General features: G+C 40.2%; 1 protein-coding gene across 16 annotated transcripts in view; it reads right to left on the reverse strand.

Moving 5' to 3' along the window:
- The window catches only part of nfixb (nuclear factor I/Xb), a 133,169-nt gene that overhangs the window by 23,452 nt on the left and 89,304 nt on the right, over positions 1–20,413 (reverse strand). For all 16 annotated transcript variants that reach the window (XM_033970542.2, XM_033970540.2, XM_033970545.2 and 13 more), the window contains 2 exons: positions 2,091–2,156; positions 23–103 (listed from right to left, as the gene is read on the reverse strand). In XM_033970542.2, coding sequence (XP_033826433.1) covers positions 23–103; positions 2,091–2,156 — 147 coding nt within the window. The remainder of the gene's footprint in view (positions 1–22; positions 104–2,090; positions 2,157–20,413) is intronic.

Raw genomic sequence — 20,413 nt, forward strand, 5'->3', positions numbered from 1 at the left:
ATGAATTCAAGTCATGACTCACTCTGTGACACGCGGACAAGCTCAGCGACGTTCCACACTCCTGAAGTCACAAAGCAGTCCTGGAAACTCAGGTTCAAATGGCCTGTAGAGAAAAGATAGGAGGGACACAACATGTGAGCTGGGTCAAACACATAAACCAAATGTGAAGAGGAGGACAAGGCGACGCACACATGCTAATGTTAGCTGTACCACATGTATGCGGGGATGTGCTGTTGCTGTCATCCACCGGACATGTGTTTTCAATATGACACAGGGCACCTTTGGATATGATCATATTTTGATGACAGTACACCATAGTACATACTCTGCACAGAAATGTCTAAGAGGCATGTTTTCAATCTTCAACCAGTATTTTAGAAGTGGAGCTATCAGTCCTCGTTCTTCCATGTATCCAGCTTATGCCCCATAACCGCTGGGACAGGCTACAGTCACCGAAAAACTTGTTTTTCATTTTAAAGAGAATGTTCATCGCAAATAGACAACAGGAATGATTTAAAAAATGGTATGTTGAGCAGCTAACATTCTCCTTATTTTAGCCAATAATAGAAGTGCATGGTCCATTCTGTAGCAAAACAAACATGGTGGCTGTTATGTAGATTAGACCTGAATGCAAATGAAAGTGCCAATCTACTGAGCTGTGCCATGCTCATATTCTGTACTGTAGTAAAGTAACTGTAGCATATTTGTAGCTAAACCATTAAAGCTATTAAATTGCCCCAAAATTACTTTGCACAAGCAACGGCGCATACTAGGACAATGGTGGCTGTTTTGAAATAAAATCTTATGCTAAATGCACATTCTACAGTCATCACAGTATACGACCTGAAAACAGCTTATTTGTACTGTAAAAGAGCTGACAGCTGGCTGGGTACCATACCTTTTTTTTGCATACCAGCACTTGAACAGTAACTTGTTTTAGGTACCAGTATCTAAACCGGTACATTTTCAGGTACCTTTTCTTGTATTCATTATTATTTAGGATAGCCAATAATAATTAAAATGTTCATAAATTCCACTGGATAACAGAAAAAATGTCTTGCCCTCTCCAGGTGGGTGGAGAGTCCCTGCCTCAAGTGGTGGAATTCAAGTATCTTGGGGTCTTGTTCACTAGTGAGGGAAGGATGGAGCATGAGATTGACTGGCCATCAGTCTACGTCTGTAATCTCACCTATGGTCATGGTCTTTGATTGAAGGGACAAGATAGCAGATACAAACCAAATGGTCGAACAAAGTTTCCACCATCAGGTGGCTGGGCACTCAGTCACACAAGAGGAACATGTAGTAGTTGAGAGGAGTCAGATGAAGTGGATCAGGCATTTGTTCTGGATGTCTCCTTGGAGAAATGTTCTGGGCCACAGGGAAGACCCAGGACACACTGGAGGGACTATGTCCCTCAACTCACCTGGGAACGGCTCAGGATTCCCCGGAAGAGCTGGAGGAAGTGTGTGTGGAAAATGAAGTCTGGGCATCCCTGCTCAAACTGGTGGCTCCATAACCCAACCCCAGGTAAAGAGGAAGAAAATTGAAGGATGGAAAATGATGGATGGAACAAAATAATCTTCATCATTCATTTGTGGTCGCACTGCCCAGTAATACTTTTAACTTTTTTTGGTATGAATATGGTACCCAGCTCTTTATGACACAAGGTACATTATGAACATTATATCTACACATTTATATCCACACCCTATTTCTCTCTCCCTTCATAAGTCCCCTCCTTCACCCCCTTCAGCTCTCTCCCTCCATCTCTGCCTGGGGTTAACCACAGCAGGGACAGCGTATGAGGTCAGCGCTCGGCTCGGCAGCAGCCATGTGGTTCCCATCTTCCAATAACGTCAGTGTGATTTATGAGCGCTCCGCATACAGCCCCCGCGCTTCAGGACCCTCAGCTCTCCTTACCATAATAAACTTTAGACCCAAGTCAGCCGGGACACTAGCACACAGTGCCTGCCTGTATGCAGGAGAGAACGCACAGCCAATATGGGATGTGCACGGAACATGCAGTTATTTAATGCTTTCTTCCTGGAGCCATATGTGAAGAAGACACACTTAATCGTTGACATCCTTACCATTTGGTGGGGGCTTGACGTCATTGTCTCCTTGCTGGTTTGAGTTGTCTGATTGTCCTGATTGTTCTGAAACACACAAAAAACAGAGACAAAAATAGCATTTACTAATAGAACACTTTATTTCATTTTATATTTGTGCTTTAACCACCCAAGCACTGATATATTGACAGGGTTGTGATCGGATATCTGGCATGAAGAGGGATCTTGAGTTATAGGAACTATTTAGTACCTATTTAGTATTTTCAGTAGAGCAAGTTTTTTTTTTTTTTTTTTTCAAATAAATTTTTGTCTTATTGACAGTTCGAGACCAAAATAACTATTATAACACTATAATAACACATGGCAACAAGTATGTCAATGTTTGATTAGTCCTGTCAATGTTTGAATTGTGCTGCTTTTTGCTATTGTTGGGAGTAATCTCAGTTTGTAATGTAAACTTTTCACAAACAACAATGTAAATAAAGTCAAATGAGGCATTTGGGAGACCTCAGGTATGCCCTGCAGGACTGGTGGCACCAATTACTTGAAACACACTGTTCCCAGTCATAAAAACAATCTACATGTAAAGTTCAAGTTCACAAGTTTGGGTTGTTGACATAAAATTCCATTCCTTCTCACTACACTACTCCAGAATGTTTATGTAAACGTGTAGGCACCAAATTGCCTTCCAAAGCTAGTTTAGTTTGGCCCACAGACTGCCATTCTTTTCTCCATATGTAATTCGCCCTCATGGAGTTTTATAGTTGTATTGTATATAGCATTCAGGCCAATTAGCCTACAGTGCAAGAGCTTTCAGGCTGCTCCGGGCCACATCTCCCCCTTGGTCCGTTGAGACCGCAGCCCCCACAATCTTATCATCTCTTAAACCCAAATCAGCGTCCAGATCTTGGGTGGCATTAGTGCATTACGTGCCAGCCATTTGTGTGCCAAAATGGTGGAGACAAAACGAGAAACAAACCACCTAATCAGACTGAAGAGGAGGAGCACGCAGGGATAGAGTTACTTCTGTCTCACATGTTTTTTAAGCTTTACAAAGTCCACTTTCTATGTCTTTCTCCCAGTGTTTCTCCTTACACTCCACTCCTCTCTCCTGGTGCTGTCGCTCTGTGGAATTCTGGCAGCCATCTTAGCGCTTGGCAGCCATCTTAGCTTTGGCGATACCCGTGCATTCCTGCTAGCTGACGGCACTCAGGCTCACACACTAGGATACAAACAAATCCGGCAATTCCTGATTTGAAATTTAAGATAGGAAAAGCAATTCAGGATAAGAGAACATCTAATAAAATAAAGATTACATGTGAGACTTACTGACAAGCTACCACCTGTGTTGAAAACAGTGGAGCACTAGTCTGTGGCAAAATTTGGATAGAGAGGTAGTGATGATTCATTACATTCAATGTTTCAAGTGATAAATATGTTTTTAATGGATTTAAAACAGTGAATATCAATTGAGAAATGGGTGGTTGTCAAAAGGTCTATCCGTGCACTCTTGAGAAATGTATATATTACATAAACATAATTCAACTGAAACAGGTTGAACTATTTCTGAATCTTTTTTAGCCTCTGGGAATAAGTTAGCAAGACTAGAAGAGGGCTGTGCTTGCAAACCTCACTATAGAACATGATATATCATTTTTTTTAGACACAACTCTACAACAATTAAACCTTTGGGCTGTGGAAAATGGAATTCTGCTAAAAGTTACGTCTAAAATGTGTGAAGTCTCATGAGAATTGGCAGCCACTCACATCATCTTTCTTCTCAATTGACAACTTAACCTTATCATAGCCTTTGTTGATAAGATATATTTTGGCTTTGGGCTATTACACATCCTCTTGGAAGGGTTAATAGATTTCAAGCCTTCTCACACCTGTATACATCTGTACATCTGTATTAGGTTTCATTATCTGTGTGACAGCTTTGCAGCCAAAAGTGAAATTGCTCAGTTGTCATGGAAACGGGGACCACAAACCACAGTTGGAGCAGGAGGTGCATATGTGTCGCAGTTTGGCCTGGCAATTAGTTGGAATGAAGATAATAATATAGCCTACTGGCATGAGCTCAATAAGTTGTTTTGTTTAAGTATTTGTTGGCAGTGAGTGGCTTGGCAGCCTCCACACTACTCTGTAACAAGGCTATTTTTTAAACTCTATCAGTCTGTCCGTATTACTAGGTGTTAAATCCACTTGTATGTGCAAAATGGAAGCTGCAACCCAAGAGGTGTAACTTTTGGCTTGCTTTGAGCTGGGTTTGACAAGGGAGGGATGAAGAACTCTAATTGGAGGGCCACAAGATATCTCTAGTACAAGAGAAGTGCCATCATGAGTTTTAATCTCAGCAATCAAAGCAAGAATGTCCCATCTGTCGTTGTGTCTGAGTGAGGCCATCTATTGGCATGGTGGAGGTACACATTCAATATTGCTAATGTGCTAATATGCGTGCTACGTATAACCAGAATTAAGGCTAGACACTTACTCTTGCGAAGCATAAGCATTCTGATGAGTGTACTTTGCTGATAGTTTAATTAAAATGGTGAAACTCGGAAACTTAAAATAGTAAAAAAAAAAACATAGTAAACATATTGAAACTAAAGTATGAATATAAAATGTTCTTGATAGTACATTTCACATCCTTCATATTGTTTCTGTATAATCATGTCATTGGAACAAAACTAGTGTAATAGTTATATTTGGCCATTTATGAGAATATAGAGGGTACTCATAGTGTGAGACAACAATTAGAGGATACTCAAATCAAAACAGGTTGGGGCCTAATACTTGCTGCACTTTGTATAAAATAGTGGTAGGCTATAACCTACTTATTATTTGTATCCTACTTAAATTTTTTTCATTATGAACGCGGCACCAGAAGGAAACATGACAAATGCTTTCAAGTCGTGCTCACCAGCCTGTACACGTGCACGCCCACATGACACCATAAAACATGTCCAGTCACACTATAGCTGGCATGTATAGAACAACCAGAGCATTTGCTAAAGCATATTTGCTAAAGTGGTGAAAGCTTGCACTCAACATGGTTGCTTCTGTGCAGCAAAGATGTTCCTTCATAAAGCTTAAGATGAATCATGCTTATCTTCTGCTCACAGCTCTCTAAAGCCTTCTGCACACTCTAGAACAAGAGAGAATACAGTATGCTATCATGCTAATAGCACTTAGGCTAGGCAGCGGATGTTAGTGGTCCATTGGTCTTCATAGCCTACTGGCTTGTATACAAAAGTTAGCACTAGCTGTATATTTATCACACTGCTAATACAGACTGGAGCTAATAACTCTCACCTAGGCTAATATACACAAAAGGCAGACTGGCGCTTGCTCAAGAGCTCTATTTATCATGACATAAAAATATCATGTGCGTTCATTGGCAAATCATTAGGAAACACTTGAATGTAAATGACATACACATACTGGCTTGCTAGGAGACCTGGCAGCCGTCATCCCAGCTAATGGACTCATTTAGAGTGCACATACTCATATAAGAGTTTGCTTTTTGCTAGACGGCAGGCAGCGCTAATTTAACAAGCAGCTTCAAAATGTTTGTTTGTGTCTCTGAAAGCACACATGAGCAAACAAGCCTCTATGTAATCTAATCTAAGTATGAGGAGATTTCAGACTGACAGCAGACGTTAATGCTACATCAGTGGAGAGAAAATGTAGCAGCTCGGTATGTTAAACTTGACAAGTGTTGATGATTATTCCCACAATAGTCTTACCTTCATGGAAACAAATGCTCTATCAAAGAATCTCTCTCAGTGAGATTGGTGAAGACAAACAACAGCTGTTGAGACACGGCACAAATGTGTGTGTTTCTGCATCGGCAGGCGACACTTGGGACTGGTTGCAATTCTGGGGTTATTTTCCTCAATTTTGGATTACATTTGAATGCCTCATCTAACTGCAGAAGGCACATATACAGTATATGATAGAATACAGAGTCTTTACATCATGTTAGCTCCAGCAACTTGTGTGCACTTATAATGGTCAGGGCCTCCCACCCCAGTCATTTAAGGACACCTCCTCAGGCTTGGTTCACTTACAGACAAATAATAGAGACCTAAAAGTCTTGGACAGCCCATTGCTCTCACCCTTCATGTGTCTGCCTGACCTCTTTCTCTCTAGCCTACACCTCAGCTCTCCTCCTCCACCCTGCTTGCTTGTATCTGCCCCAGTGGTAGAACCCTGTCATTCTCTGTGGAGAGTGTGGCTGCTGACACTGGGCTGCTGTGGGAATGCAGCTGTGCACTTGTGACTATACTTCTCCCAAATGTGGCATGAGCAGCCATAATTGTCCTGTAGTGCCAGTAGAAGACGTTCAGCCTTGGCTCAAAAATGTGTACTATGACCTTGTGGTAGATATATATGTTCTTGGAATTAGTTTTCTACAATAAACATCACCTTTCAGGTTCAGAATTTCAAGGTCAATCTTTGATGGCAGGAAAAGTACTTCATTTTTTTTTTACTTTCTAAGAAATATAACTGCAAATTACACAAGGCCTTGCAAGTCATATGCCCCAACTCCATCTATTTTTAGTTAATTCTTACTGTATGTTAAGCTCATGCTATAATGACTCCCATTGAAATAATTACTAAATAGTGCGTAGCACAGTGTTTGCACCCCTTTTGATCAAGCTGCATTTATTCAGTCAATTCTCAGCAATGGCATAAAGAACTAACACAATACAATATTTACTTAAATAAATGCAAGTACATACAACATTAACCAATCCAAACTGTCAGCAGAAAGAATTTTGTTTTGCAAACTTTTGAAAACAAAAGGTCATAACCAAGACTTCAGATGTGATGCTCTTGAGGATTCCCTGGCTATCGCTCCATACAAACAAACAAATACAAACTTGTTCCACCCAGCTTTTGGAGTCAAGCTGAATTATTTTTGAAGATAGCTATTCTGTGAACTGGAGTGAATGGCAACCATTCCTCCAAAAACTTGTAAATCTAAAATATTTGTAGCAAGGTGCAGCATGACTATATTGTACTATATTGAGTAACATCTGAGATTATGTTGTCCTCTGTTACATCACACCCTGATAAATAGTAGTGGGAAAATTGTCTTAATCCTGTATGAATACTGTGAAAGGATTATCTATAACAATATGTCTGCTGCAACAGGACAAAGACTTAAAATGGATAGATTTTAAGATTTTGACATCTCAAATATCAAAACATAAGTTTTTGACCTTTTGAAATAGCTTAAACATATCAAAACTTAGCAACAGTATATTTAACTGTTTTTTGCTGCATAGTTCAACCTCAGTCTCCATCTTCTCACCCCCACCTACCCATCCAGCCGCCTCTGGATAAAGACGGCCCCCAATTGGGTTTCGCTTAAGAGGTTTATCGGTGTGTTGCTAAACATTCTGACCTTTTTTTAATCTTTAATGCGCTTAAAATGTTCCAAACCCTCCTAATCCCCACAGCTATCCCACACAGATGTTCACCCGGCTCTTTTATTGGACTTCATTTCAATCTCTTTTTCACTCTCTTTTCTCCACGTCTTTGCCGTCTCATTTGTGCACTCCACTCACATAAGGATTGCTGACTTGTTTCCGTTTTTTGGCCAATTCCCCTCTTCACCCATCCTGACTCTGAGCTTTTAAGCCCGTGCTTCCATGGCAAATATCGGTCCTGCCTGTGAACCTGATCTTGTCTGTCAGAGGTGTCCTGGAGCAGATGAGGAGATGTTATTAGCTTGACAGCAGCTGAATGCACCAGAATAATAAAAGAAGTGGAGCCCATTGCTATATTTACACAGTACTCCTGCTGAGCCACTGGGATTGTGTTCAGCTTGGCTACATGGCTTAGTCATCCACTTTCCCTGTCATTTACTCATTTGCTTTTATGGCATGTTGTTTTAGTGCGTTATCTTGTTTTATAGGACTACACTAAAGTGGTTGCAGTGGTAAATGGGACAGACAAATGAACAAGACTGATGCATTATAAACATCTGGACTGAGTATATTTTGTGTGTATGTGTGTACAAACATTTCCTTTTTAAGGGGGGAATTTCAACTTTCACCATAACACAACTTCACAATAAAAAGTAAAAAACAAAACAAAAACAATGGATAAATAATATCTTTAATTTATAAACTCCTGAAGTTTACAAAGGCATAGCGCAGGAGTGTCCAAACTATGGCCCGTGGGTCAAATACAGCCTTTTATTCTTTTACTCTGTTTTATATTATATCATAGGTATTCATTTTAACAGTACATTTAAGTCATTCTAACACCATGATTTTAATAACATCAGATTGCATTGCCATACGGACCTAAAATTAATATTCCAAGACAAACTAAAGGTATAGTGGCTTTGTCAAAAATATGTAAAATGTATCCATCTGAATGATCTGCTTAGGATTTGTTTTGTCAGGAGTATTTGCTTACGTGCTTTACATGTTTCGGCTACTTCCTGTAGCCTTCCTCAGAAGCACCACATGATGGTGTAGTAACATGTCTTGTAGGTTGCTAGATACATCACTAGGAAGGCTACAGGAGGTAGGAGAAACATCTACAGCACATAAACAAATGCTCTTGTCTGACAAAAAGAATAGTTAATTCTACGTTTAAAATAGATGAAGATAGATTGAATCTTTATTAAAGACTGATCAATGATCTGCTGTACAGCCCACCGGTCTGTGGCCCTGTGTTTCAAATATGTTTCAATATGTGGCCCTTGGTGAAAAAAAATTGGGTCTTACCATAGTGGGAACTAGGAAGTAGGATAGACGTAGCTGGAACTACAACCATTGTCTAATCAAAGTCAGCTGCCTATTTATTAAAAATGAAAACTCCAGGTATCTCCACAGCACACATCATCATGCTTTATTTCTATTGCAGTGGTTTTTATAGCTAAAAATTCAATCTTCAGTGGTGTCACCTCTCCACAGATCTGACCTATAACTTGGCCTAATCGCACTACCTGCTTGTCTCCATGGATATAGATAAGTTCAATGTCATACTGTCAAAAAACCTATGACAATAGTGACTATGTATGCTGTTGATTGAATGGTTGTCTTGACAATAAAGCGCAGGGCCATGTGATGAATTGAGAAATGCGTTGCTGTGCTGGTGTGTAAGTGTGAGTGTGTGGGGGTGTGTGGACTATAAATACATTATTTGCTGGCTTTGAATGTGAGTTTGTGTCTTTTATATGTTTATGATAGTGTGTATGTGTAAAACTGTCTTCTTAGCGCATGTTATGGCCTGCTCAGAGATAAGCGTGTAAACATCTGTGAGTGACAGATGAGTACAGGCGTGTGGGAGGGTGACCGCTTTTTATTAAGATGTGTTTGAAGAGTGGTGTGTATCAAGGCTAGCACTCGTTAGTATTTTTATTTCATCTTTTTAATTTGTTTTTTCATACAACAAATAATATGACATTTTGAACCCCTGACACTAAAATGTGAGAAATGTGTACCAGCCAGAATCCTAAACTGATAGTAAATCATGTCAAATCACAAGTATTTTTTAAAGGCAGTATTCAGTATTTTGTATACCCTAAAAGTACAACAATAGATGCAATTTTAAAGGCACTTATTGCATATGCACCATTGCAGATACACTACCAAGAACTCAACCTCAACAGCTAAGTCACCTGTAGAACTGTTAATGGTTCAATAAATAAAGAAGATAAATTAAATTTAAATTTAAAGTTGTAATGGTATTTCCTTAGCATTAGCCTATTTAAATGTATATTTTGCTTTGGGAATGTTTAAGGATGCTTGTATTGTCCTATTGTATTTGAGTGCTCAAAAAATAGTTTTTCACATACCCCCTACCCCCGCCTACTTGTGCTTGTGCTTATTCGACAAATGAAAACCCACTGCTTGTTAGGGTGAAATGCCACTGGAGAGGCGGGACGTCTCAGTTCTACAGTTTTGAACAGGAATTCAATGGGCTTTTGGCATTTTCAAATAAACTAAATGTAACATGGTGATCTGCTTCAGGCTTTGTTTAACTGACTTGCATTGTAAGGTCTGGTGACTCGACTCGGACTACAACACTAAACTCTAATTGTGTGTTTACTTAGATGCTCTTATTTATTTAGTCCACCGGGTAACGTTAAAACCCTGCATGTTAAGTGAGTTTTAATAATATTTTCACAAGAGTTATGGATGACTTTTAGCAGAAGCCTGTCTTTTACCATCCGTGGGATTGTGAGCCTGTGTGTCTGCCTGTGTGAAAGGCTTCCATAAATTGAGAGAGATAATTCCACATTGCGTGCACATCTGTGTTTATGTGTGTGTGAGCGTGTGCACGTGTCCGCCCCTGTGCCAATGAGGAGCAGGTGTGGGGAGGCAGCCCCGCGTGCAGCCCCGTGCCCATCTGCGTGGCCGTCTGTGTGCCGCCTGCGCCCGAGCTGTGCCAATGCGGAGCCGGGGGGTGAACCAGGGCCGAACATGGGAGTGGGACCGGGGCAGGGGGTGAAAGAGTGAGCGAACGAGTGGAGGGGTGGGGGTGGCAGGCTGGCGATATGCCCATGTGTACCCCTCTCACCTCCCCCGCCTGCCCTGTTTCTTTTATCTCTTATCCGTGGCTATGCTGATGAGCTGTGATTTATACACAGAATGGGACATACTGACTCAATTCTTTTTTTACTAGATGGCTTCAAATATTTTCAGCACTTTTAATGTACCAGACTTGACCTCAAGTGAACAAAAGATATATGGATTAGCCTGAGAGGAACAGGCGTGTCAGTAACCTATTTGCTATCATTGTTTTATACAACCATCATTTTGGTTGTCTATGTTATTTTTAAATAAACAATAACAATATTTAAATTTACATTTGAACAGAACGTGTGGTGATGCATTCTGTTTGAAAGTCATAACTAAAACATTCACAGCTACTTAAATTTATAACACTACAGTTCCCCATATTATTTTTTTTGCAAAAATTCATTCATGTGGTTACATTGGACCTGTAATACAGTACATGCATGGTAACTTGTTATTACTCCACTTGACCAGCAGATGTCACGTAGTGGCAGCGTACACAATGAAAAGCAAATGTAAAAGAAATCTGTCTCTCACTTTGGGGAAAGGAGAGAACTGGGAACCATTCAAATAGGACTATCATGACTTGAGTAAAAAATGGAGGATACGGAGAAAGAGCGAGAGCAAATTACTAGTAAAAAATATATATCTTACAACCAACATTTCTGTGGCTTTTTAAAATCTTCACATTTGCAGCGGACATATTAGGTGTCAGATTTGGACTTGTTCACCCCTTGAAATATTCAGAATGGTAAATCACCGGTTTATGATTGCTTGGAACTGACAACGTGGATGGTGAAAAAAGTGCCTTCCTGGCAGCTTGTTTAAACACCGCTGATGATTTGTGTATATTAAGTTTCATGTAAACAGAGCTCAGGCTAAAACGTATAGCAGCGGGGTCCACGGGTCCACTGAAAGACATGAGCCAGCTTTCCCATGTTGTGATACTGAGGAGGAGGGATATGAAAGGGGGGTGTCATGTGATGCCAGTCTATGCCAAGGGGAGAGAGGGAGGATGGTGGGGGTGGGTAGGTTGAGTGATAGAAGAAGATGGGATAAAAAAAAGGAAAACAGGGGGTGGGTGGGAGGGACTGGGGGGGGGGTTGTGGGAACGTTTTTCCTGGCCAGAAAGACGTGAGCAGAGAGAATAAAGGAAGGAACGGGAAAAGAAAGAGAGACTTGTTGGCAGAGGCTGAGGAGGAGAGTGGAAGGAGGGGTAAAAGTGGAGTACAGTGGGCACTGGCAGGAAGTAGAATCACAATCGAGCACTACAGGGGAGACAAGACAACCAAAACAAACAGCACTCCTAAAATACGGCGCCTTTAACGTAATGACAGCCATTTTACAATTTCAGCTCAACTCTTTCTGTCATTTTATTATAGCAGAGAGGAAAGTATGTAATTTCTTGAAACTTTGCCATTCTCATCTCTATGGCAACTGTGCTATTAAAAAGTTAAATGCTTTTAATTAGTCCACATTTAAATCCACAGATCATTTCTTTGCAGCACTTTCCAACATTTTAAATCCTTTTACAACACTGTGGTTTCAGTTCATTCTTTCCAGCAACCCACTTCTCTTTACAAGCTGCAGCCAGCTGCTAAATATATTCATCAAATCAAGCACCTCAGAACATTAAAAGAAAATGTAATAAACATCTTAACAATGCTAGGCCTACAGTTTAATCCTTGTAAAAGCATATACCTACAAATGTTTATAATAGGGGAAAAGGCTATAATGCAGAGCTAATCTCTTGTGTTCTCCAGCTCATTGTTTACTCAGCTACAATTGTTTATTTAAATTAATGACATAGAAATTTTTTGTTCTGAAAAGTTATAAAATAGTGCATGTTTTGCTGGGATTTGTTTCCTCCATATGAACTAAATCTTTGGTGGTGGTCTGGTGTATCTTAGACTAAGCTCATACTTGTCCTAGTTTGGTCCAAGTTTGATCATGGTTAGTTCTTAACACAGACATAGTTTGGTCCTGTTTCAGCCCTAGTTTAGTTATGGTTTAGTGTAGTTCCGGGTTTAGTTCCATCTTAGTCCAAAATCCAAATCACTAATCGTACTGCACTGGGCCAACTCATGAATAAAGGTAATTGCACATAACATCACTTGACAAATAATCTTTATCATCGTTTCAACAAAACATGTCTCACTTTGATGCCAAAAGTATTCAAGGCCCTCTTTTCCTCGCATCAGCCCCTAGCCCGCTCCAGCCTGGGCTAGAGGCATTTATTTTAGGTTGGTGAACTATGCAAATAACGACTCCCAAATCTATGTGGGGCTTGGAGGACGTGTTTTACGAGGGCCATAAAACTCCACACAAACACATAAAGCTGGCCTGTAAAAATAATGTGTGCTGGGCATAAATGCTCATTTGGACTAATGAATTAGGGGAGCGATGAACGCCTCAGTTAAACCCGACATCCTCCCGAGTGGGCCCAGAGCTTCAGGGTTCAGTTCTGGTTTATGTATTTTTTGAGATATTGCAAATAACAGTGTTCTATACATATACACAGAATCCCAGTCCATCACAACCACTAAAATTGTAATTAACTAAGTACTGAATAAAAGAGTGCATATGTGAGAGAAGGCCCAGTAGATTAAGTTTTCATAGATTGCAGAAGTTCCCAATAATAATGCATGGCGTGTGATACGGTAGCCTTGAGATACTGCCATAGTGCATTTACATCCCTAGCATATTAAATCCATCCCACCAAATAATATAAAGTGTCATAAAATTGCTTCTTTCTGTGTTGGTAACCTGAGAGAGAGACAGAGAAAGAGGGGGACAGAGAGGGAGAGAGGTCTGAGAAAAGACAATCTGCTAAATGAGGGCACTGATATAAAGCTGAGCGCTGACCAGCAGCTGTCTCACAGTCACATTTGTCAGTCTATGTCCTCAGCTGAACTTGGCCCTGAGGTCAGTGACAGAAAGGCCAGCCGTGGCACAGGAACGAACTCTACTCATGAAATGTGTGTGTATCAGAGCTGTATCTCTGAGAGTAATAAGGTCCTCACCTTGTGTCTCAGACATAACACTGAGAGGTTACGTGTAAATGTTGTAAATGTAATTTTGTGTTCTTTCTAACACAACTTTGCTCATATATATTTTGGACAGCTAGCTGAGAGACCTCAGATATTTGGGCAGAATGTTTTACTGTGCACATCTTACTAGATAAATCAAGTAAAATATTCACCTGTAATTACTTAGTTTTGCTGCTTTCTCACAGATGAGCAACAACTTTTTTTTCACATAAAAACTATGACTGAAATTGCTCTTTTTTCTGTTTACATTAGTCATCTTCACTGCTGCATATCTGAGACACATTTAGATGAATTAAAAAGCTGTATGTCTGTGCATGTTCAATGCATACTAGGATTAGCCTTGATCGGTCAGCTTACAGCTCCACTCAGCCTCTCCGGCAAGCTGATAATTAGAGATTTATTTTCACATCTATCAATCCATCTATTAACTTATTAACCCAGATAAAACCTGTAAAACCTCTCTCATCAGAGCAAGAGATTAGGCCTCTGCCAATCCACTTAGCAACTTTTGCCTAATGCTCAGTAACACATTTATCAATAAGCAAGGCTAACGCTGCTGCGTCATTTCTTCAAATGACAATATTATAAAATTATATTTATCACAACATTTCTATATTATCACAACTTTACATCACAGACAAACAAACACGTTTCTTTAGTGTTTTGCAGGCGGATGCACACAAATTGGGAAAAGACAATAACAAGGTGCTCACTATTATTATTTTGCTCAAGTATAAACATTATGGCAATAAAAGTGCATAATATGGCAAACTAAATCGAATCTAATGACTACTGTAATCAGTAAGTGGATTCAAACATAATAGAAAGTTATTTGTAAAAATTACATACATCCAAAATAATGCAAAGGTTTCAATGCATTCTTGCCCCATCTATTAATGGAGGTACTGCTCCTGGTTTCCTTTGCATTTTTCCAAGAATTCTAAAAAGTCAAATGTTCCATTTGGGTAAAGGATTTCTACACCTTATTTTGTACCCTGCCAAAAGGGGAAATGTCCATTAAGGATATTTATTTAAAGGGGAAGTGGTGTCAGTTGTTGTGGCTCAGTGAGGAGATGAACTGTCAGTGCAATTAGCTTGGTGCAGCTCGTGGCCCAGTGGTGCTAAAGACAGAGGACGCACAATCCAAGTGGAGGGCCGCCGCTGAGCCGCCCGCATCTGTTTGGCACAAGCTCAGAAATGTCTAGCGTTACACAGTGTGCCTCCGGGACCGCTGGCCTCACTGAGCCAGAAGTTTATGAAAAACAGAGCCAACCAGGAAGAAGAGGGAAAAGCACAGGGACGGAGTGAGTGAGTGTGATGGAGCAGAGCGATGGGCTCACTGACAGGAGGAGACGGAGAGAAAGATGGACCAGAGAAGCAAATGAGAAAGTGAACCAGTTTGGAGGAAGATGATGTGATGTTTTCCATTCAGTGTGCTGTGTGTGAGAGGTGGGTTCACCCAAGGCCCCAGAGGAGCCAGTGGGCCCCTGATGTGTGCCTGTGCATTCAGGTAGTGAGCAGGTGCAGCCTCGTGTCTGTGGATGTGATTACACGTTGTGTGGACAATGTAGCATGTCAACAGTGTTTTTTATTTGGAGTGAGTCTGTGTGTGTATTCTTTGGATTAATTTGTGACAGGCAGCTCTGGCTTCAGTCAAACTCAGTCCTTCACAACGCCCTCCCTAAAGCCCTGCCTCTGGTTTGGTCTCTGTCCCCACGACTACAGTCTGCTGAAATGGCTGAAATGTAACAGGATCACAGACGCAAAAAAAAACATATTATAAAGTCAGTCCATGGGATGATCAGGATACACTCCAGCGGTGTTACACTAAACTCTTTAAGTTTCACTTTTTAGCTCTCCCCTAAGTGAATTATTTGCAATAAAACAAAACTGGAATATGATAGTATTTTCAATGAGCAGCATAAAGCATTTAGAAGAAACAACTCAAGAATACAAAGGTTTTAAATGCTTAAAACTAAATCTAACACTAAACTAACTAAATCTAAATCAAACTAAATCTAATCTAGCACATTTTTCTATGGAATCTGATTTGCATTTGATGTTTGACAGGCCCCTTTCATCCAATAAAACAATCAAAAGGATGTATGTGTAAGTAATAGGAGCTGGGCCTTCTCACAGAGACTGTGTGCGGGAGGTGGCAGTGTGTTTATTTGACTGTGGGCTGTATCTGGCCATCATTATCTAACCCTGCAGAAGGAGCCTGTAAACAGATGCTTGTGGCCTCTTCACTGCAGCAGTGAGTGAGGCTGGGCTGAACAACAGGGAGACAGGCTGTGCTAAAGGTTAGCTCTGTTGGACATTTCTGTCACAAAATGACCAACTGTTGGCTCTGCAGCTGTCGCTATGATGCACACACAGCTTTGGGTCTGTTCTTACGGCTTTAGCACGCTAGGAGAAGTGCTTGTTTTGCAACGGTCATAACACAGAAGGAAGCCATATCAGTTCAAGATGCTCTTGGCAGAAAGCTCAGCAATCACTGGCGGCGAAGTTTGCACAAAGAAGCGTGGCCTAAACAAACAAAAGGAGACGAGAAGGGTGCAAAAGTTAGAAACGGGTGAGATGAAGGAAGAGACCTTGTATGTTAATTCTAAAAATAATTGTCAGAAAAGCGAGCAAAGTGAGTAGAAAAAGATATAAGGACAAAAAAGACAAAAAGACTTTACAAAGTACAGCAGGGCACCTGTAGACTGGACACAAAGGCATAGGATGCTATAGTTACAAGAATGGAAAGGCCACATTTTAACACAGAATGGAAATATGGTCCTCATTTCATGATTCAATTCCTGCTCCCTCCCTTTCCCCCTGCCTGCCCCAACTACCCCTTTTTCCACCAAACTCACTGACTCTTTTCTGCAGCTGCAGCCTGGTTATAAAAGCCCGTTAAAACACAGGGCGACCAGTAAAATGGATTGAAAAATAGCAGGAGGCAGGTCTTGGCCTGAACCAGAGAATGAAGAAAGTATGAGAAGTTGAAAATAAATCCAAAGTGATGACTATTGTTGTTAAGCGTTACACATATGTGCGGCTTATGAGAGTAATATGATCCCTGAGGTTTCACAAGAGGTCTTTATAGGTCACCAGAGCGGTTTATTAAGGTGTTGATACAGTGAGAACAGGAAGTTTAATTCTGTCAACCAACAGTGACCGGAAAATTATTAAGAATTCAGTTCAGTTCTACTTATGCAAAGTTTTAAAGACCCCTTCAGTCATTTCTTCAAACAAATATGTGGTCTTTGCACAGTAGGATCAATGGGGTAAATCTAATTGTTACACTTCAGTCTTGTCTCTAATGGGTTTAAAGCTGTGCAACAAATACAATTTTAATAAAATTGAGATATGATCATTTAAAACTGTCAATGATCAGGTTTTTTAGAGCAAAGACTCTTTTGAGGGTGTTTAAACCACACTGATCTCTTATGCCATGTTGCTGAAATTGAAACTGAAAGTCATTTTAAAATCAAATATAAAATCTTAGATACTAACAATAAGTTATACAGAGATTATTACTACTGTCTTGAAAATTGTATCTGCAGCTAGTCCAGCGTCATTGCCGACTCTAATCTCCTCTCGTCTCCCCATCATCTCCTTATCCATCCATTGCGTGTGCACTAAGAACTTTAGACATTTTGGAGCCAGTGCAAAACCCAGTGCTGACCTCCTAACAGTGTGTCTCTGTGGGGGCTCATCCACTCCTCGTCTGCACTGTTCTGTCAGACACACCTAATCCCTCCAGCATTACAACTTTAAACTGTCTCAAGCCGGATTCACAGAGAAATTAGAAGTTTGCCCTGAGAGGCTGCAGAAGGCAAAAAGTACACATCCGATAAGGTTAAGCGCGGAGTCTCCATTGGATCTATCGCTGAAATAGTAGCAAAGCACTGTCCTTAAATCACACCCCCTGACGGACTACCTTTGTCTGGTTTTCCGCTCTTCAATAAACGCACTGTACTTTCTCTGATTAGGGCCTCTTCTCTGTCAGGTCACTCCCAGTCCGTCTCCACAATTCACTTCATGCACGAACCACCAAGTTAGAGCCGGCAGTTCATTATTTCAAATTTACGGTCAGTCCATTTGGAGCGCCTCAAGGAGGAATAAAATCAGGATTTGGATGGCGTGGTGATCTGGTGCCAAACCCCAAACCCTCCCTCATACCCCTTTACAGTTTAATATAAAGTCATATCACATTAAATTTAAGGAATATAAAAAGATGCAGTGCATGCCAATAGTTTGACGTTAAGCACTAGATGTAGCACAGTGTGAATAAAGGACTATTACATGTTACATATTAAATGTAAGAACAGGCAACTCACTGTGCTCTCTGCCCTCTTTAGAGGCATTTCACACATTGGCAGAAATGCGTATACTATGCCCTAATTTTCTCAAACTGCATTGAAGTCAACAATATTTTTTGATAACTGAAATACAAGACTATACCCAAGAAGTAAAATCCTGTGGACCTGCTAGACTAGAATCAAGTCTTGACATATTACAGATTTCCAATCACACAATGCCAATAAAGAGTACACAGGTTAAATAGTGAAAAATAAATCTCGCAGTGAGTTAGCAATTAGTCATAACTACATGCAGTCCATCTACAGATGTTACCCAGATGATTAAAGGTAATTCTAGCAGACACACATGATGGTGTGACTGCTTTTGGCTAAAACTAGGCAGAGTCCATCAATCTGGAAGAAAGGGCATACATTTGGGCACGTAAGGCTCACTCAGGCTGTAAACCTATGAACTAAAACATAATGTACGCACATGAATATGTTAGAGAAGTGTGTAGGGTGTGAGCAGTGACCCATCCATTAACACTAGTTGCTGTACAGAACACAGGACTGTATGTGAAATCTATCTGGCTCCATGGCAGAACAAAATAATGATGGTTGTTTTATATCAAGGACCTCAAAGCTTTCCTATCCCTGCACGCTCATTGGCCCTTAGGGGATTTCATCCATTTGAAAATATTTTAAAGAGGCCCGACTGCCCCCAGCTCAGCGGCTCAGAGCAGCCTTAAAGCCTGCAGCTAAATCCTGGGGTTATGTAAGGTAAAGCCCTAAATCTCACATCGCCTGATGTTACATATTACTGTAATTGCGAATAGAAAAAAAAAAGTCCAGGGTATGGTGGGGGTGAAGAAAAGCAGAGAGAGTAGGGCTTTTAGGGGCTTGGACCAGAGAAAATGGAAGTACAGGAAATGAAGGAGGTGTAAAGGGATGGATGCAGGAGTAATGTGGAGCACCTCTCTGTCAGAACAAACCCACTGGAATACTCAGTCTGCGTTTGTGAAACTGAAACTTTGGAGCCAAAACGGAGAAGTAAAAGGAAATCCTATAAAACACAGGCTGCATTTATCATCTGTGCACCTCACTGCGCCTGTCATACCCAGGAGAATTGGCCTGCATGTGAAGAGAGCAGTCTGAAATGACTTTAACAGGCACTAAATGCAGTATGCCACTTTTAGGCCAATATTTCCCATCTTTAAACATAGCTCTTGCATGCATGTGTCATTTAAGAGGGTGGATATGGATGTTAATATGATCACGGCATATTATGCAATGTAGATGCAAAGAGACATTTTTAAGTCACTCAAAACAGTATGTCAGTGTCAAAATCTAAAGACCAGTTTAAAACAAATATATGTCAAACAAAATAGATGTTATTAAAAATAAAAGGCTACATTGATTTAATTTAGAAATTTTAGGTTTTATGTATTTATTTTATTCTTTAATGTTTATACACTTCTTGGTTGGCCATAAAAGCTTCATTTATTTTATACTTGCTGTAATGTTTGCAACAGTGAAAGAAGACAGACAGCCTTGAGAAACCTTCCAAAAATTCCACTTTTTCTACTAAAGTCATTTACACAACAGCTGCACACATGAAAAATGACAGACATAATTAAGTGCAAAAAAATTCAAGCTTGAAAGGCAAGGTCAAACATCCTTTTACACTTGTAAATACTCTCCAAGTGGAGCTGTTTTCAAACTGCTCATGTCTACAACATTCTGTGGTCTATCACCATTCATTTTATCTGTGGAAAGATATTAAGAGTTGATATAATTAACCTTTAGAGTGCGATAGGAAAGAAGTAAATGGCTGATTAAAATTAATGGTGGTTAATGGGAGTCCTCTGGGACCCTCTTGATTTGCCTGTCTAATACAAATACTATTTGTTTCATAAATGAGGATATATTACAAAGGCATTTATTGGTTAGCAATCACCTTTAAAAAGCAGCCATTATGTTGATGAAATTGGAAATTTAACTAATTACTAATGATCAGTGCTTTTCTGCTTGGATTTGTTTTTTGTCCTTGGGTTATCTGTGCGCTCCATGTACACTCTTAAATAAAAGTTATGGTAAACAATATAATAAAAATATATTTTATTAGATAGATTTAGTTTAAGTAAACCAAAACTTTTAAAATAAAACCAAACAATGTATTATTTATAAATGTCTTTTGGAGTTCTCAGTGTGGGATCCACTTAGTTGTGCAGTTGTGTATTCCAGTCTGTCGCTATGCCCATTAAGCATCATAATGAAATCAAGGCAGCATAACCAGAGGCACCAATGAAAGGATTAGAACTCAGTGTGGATCAGAGCAGCCTGAAGGAAGGACAGAGCCCAGCAGGAATGAGAGAGACACGAGTGAGAGAGGCAGGAGTGAAACAGACAGGAGAGAGAGAGAGGCACAAGTGAGAGAGGTACAAGTGAAAGAG

This window comes from Periophthalmus magnuspinnatus, chromosome 8 (assembly GCF_009829125.3).
Source record: "Periophthalmus magnuspinnatus isolate fPerMag1 chromosome 8, fPerMag1.2.pri, whole genome shotgun sequence".
Lineage (NCBI taxonomy): Eukaryota > Metazoa > Chordata > Actinopteri > Gobiiformes > Gobiidae > Periophthalmus > Periophthalmus magnuspinnatus.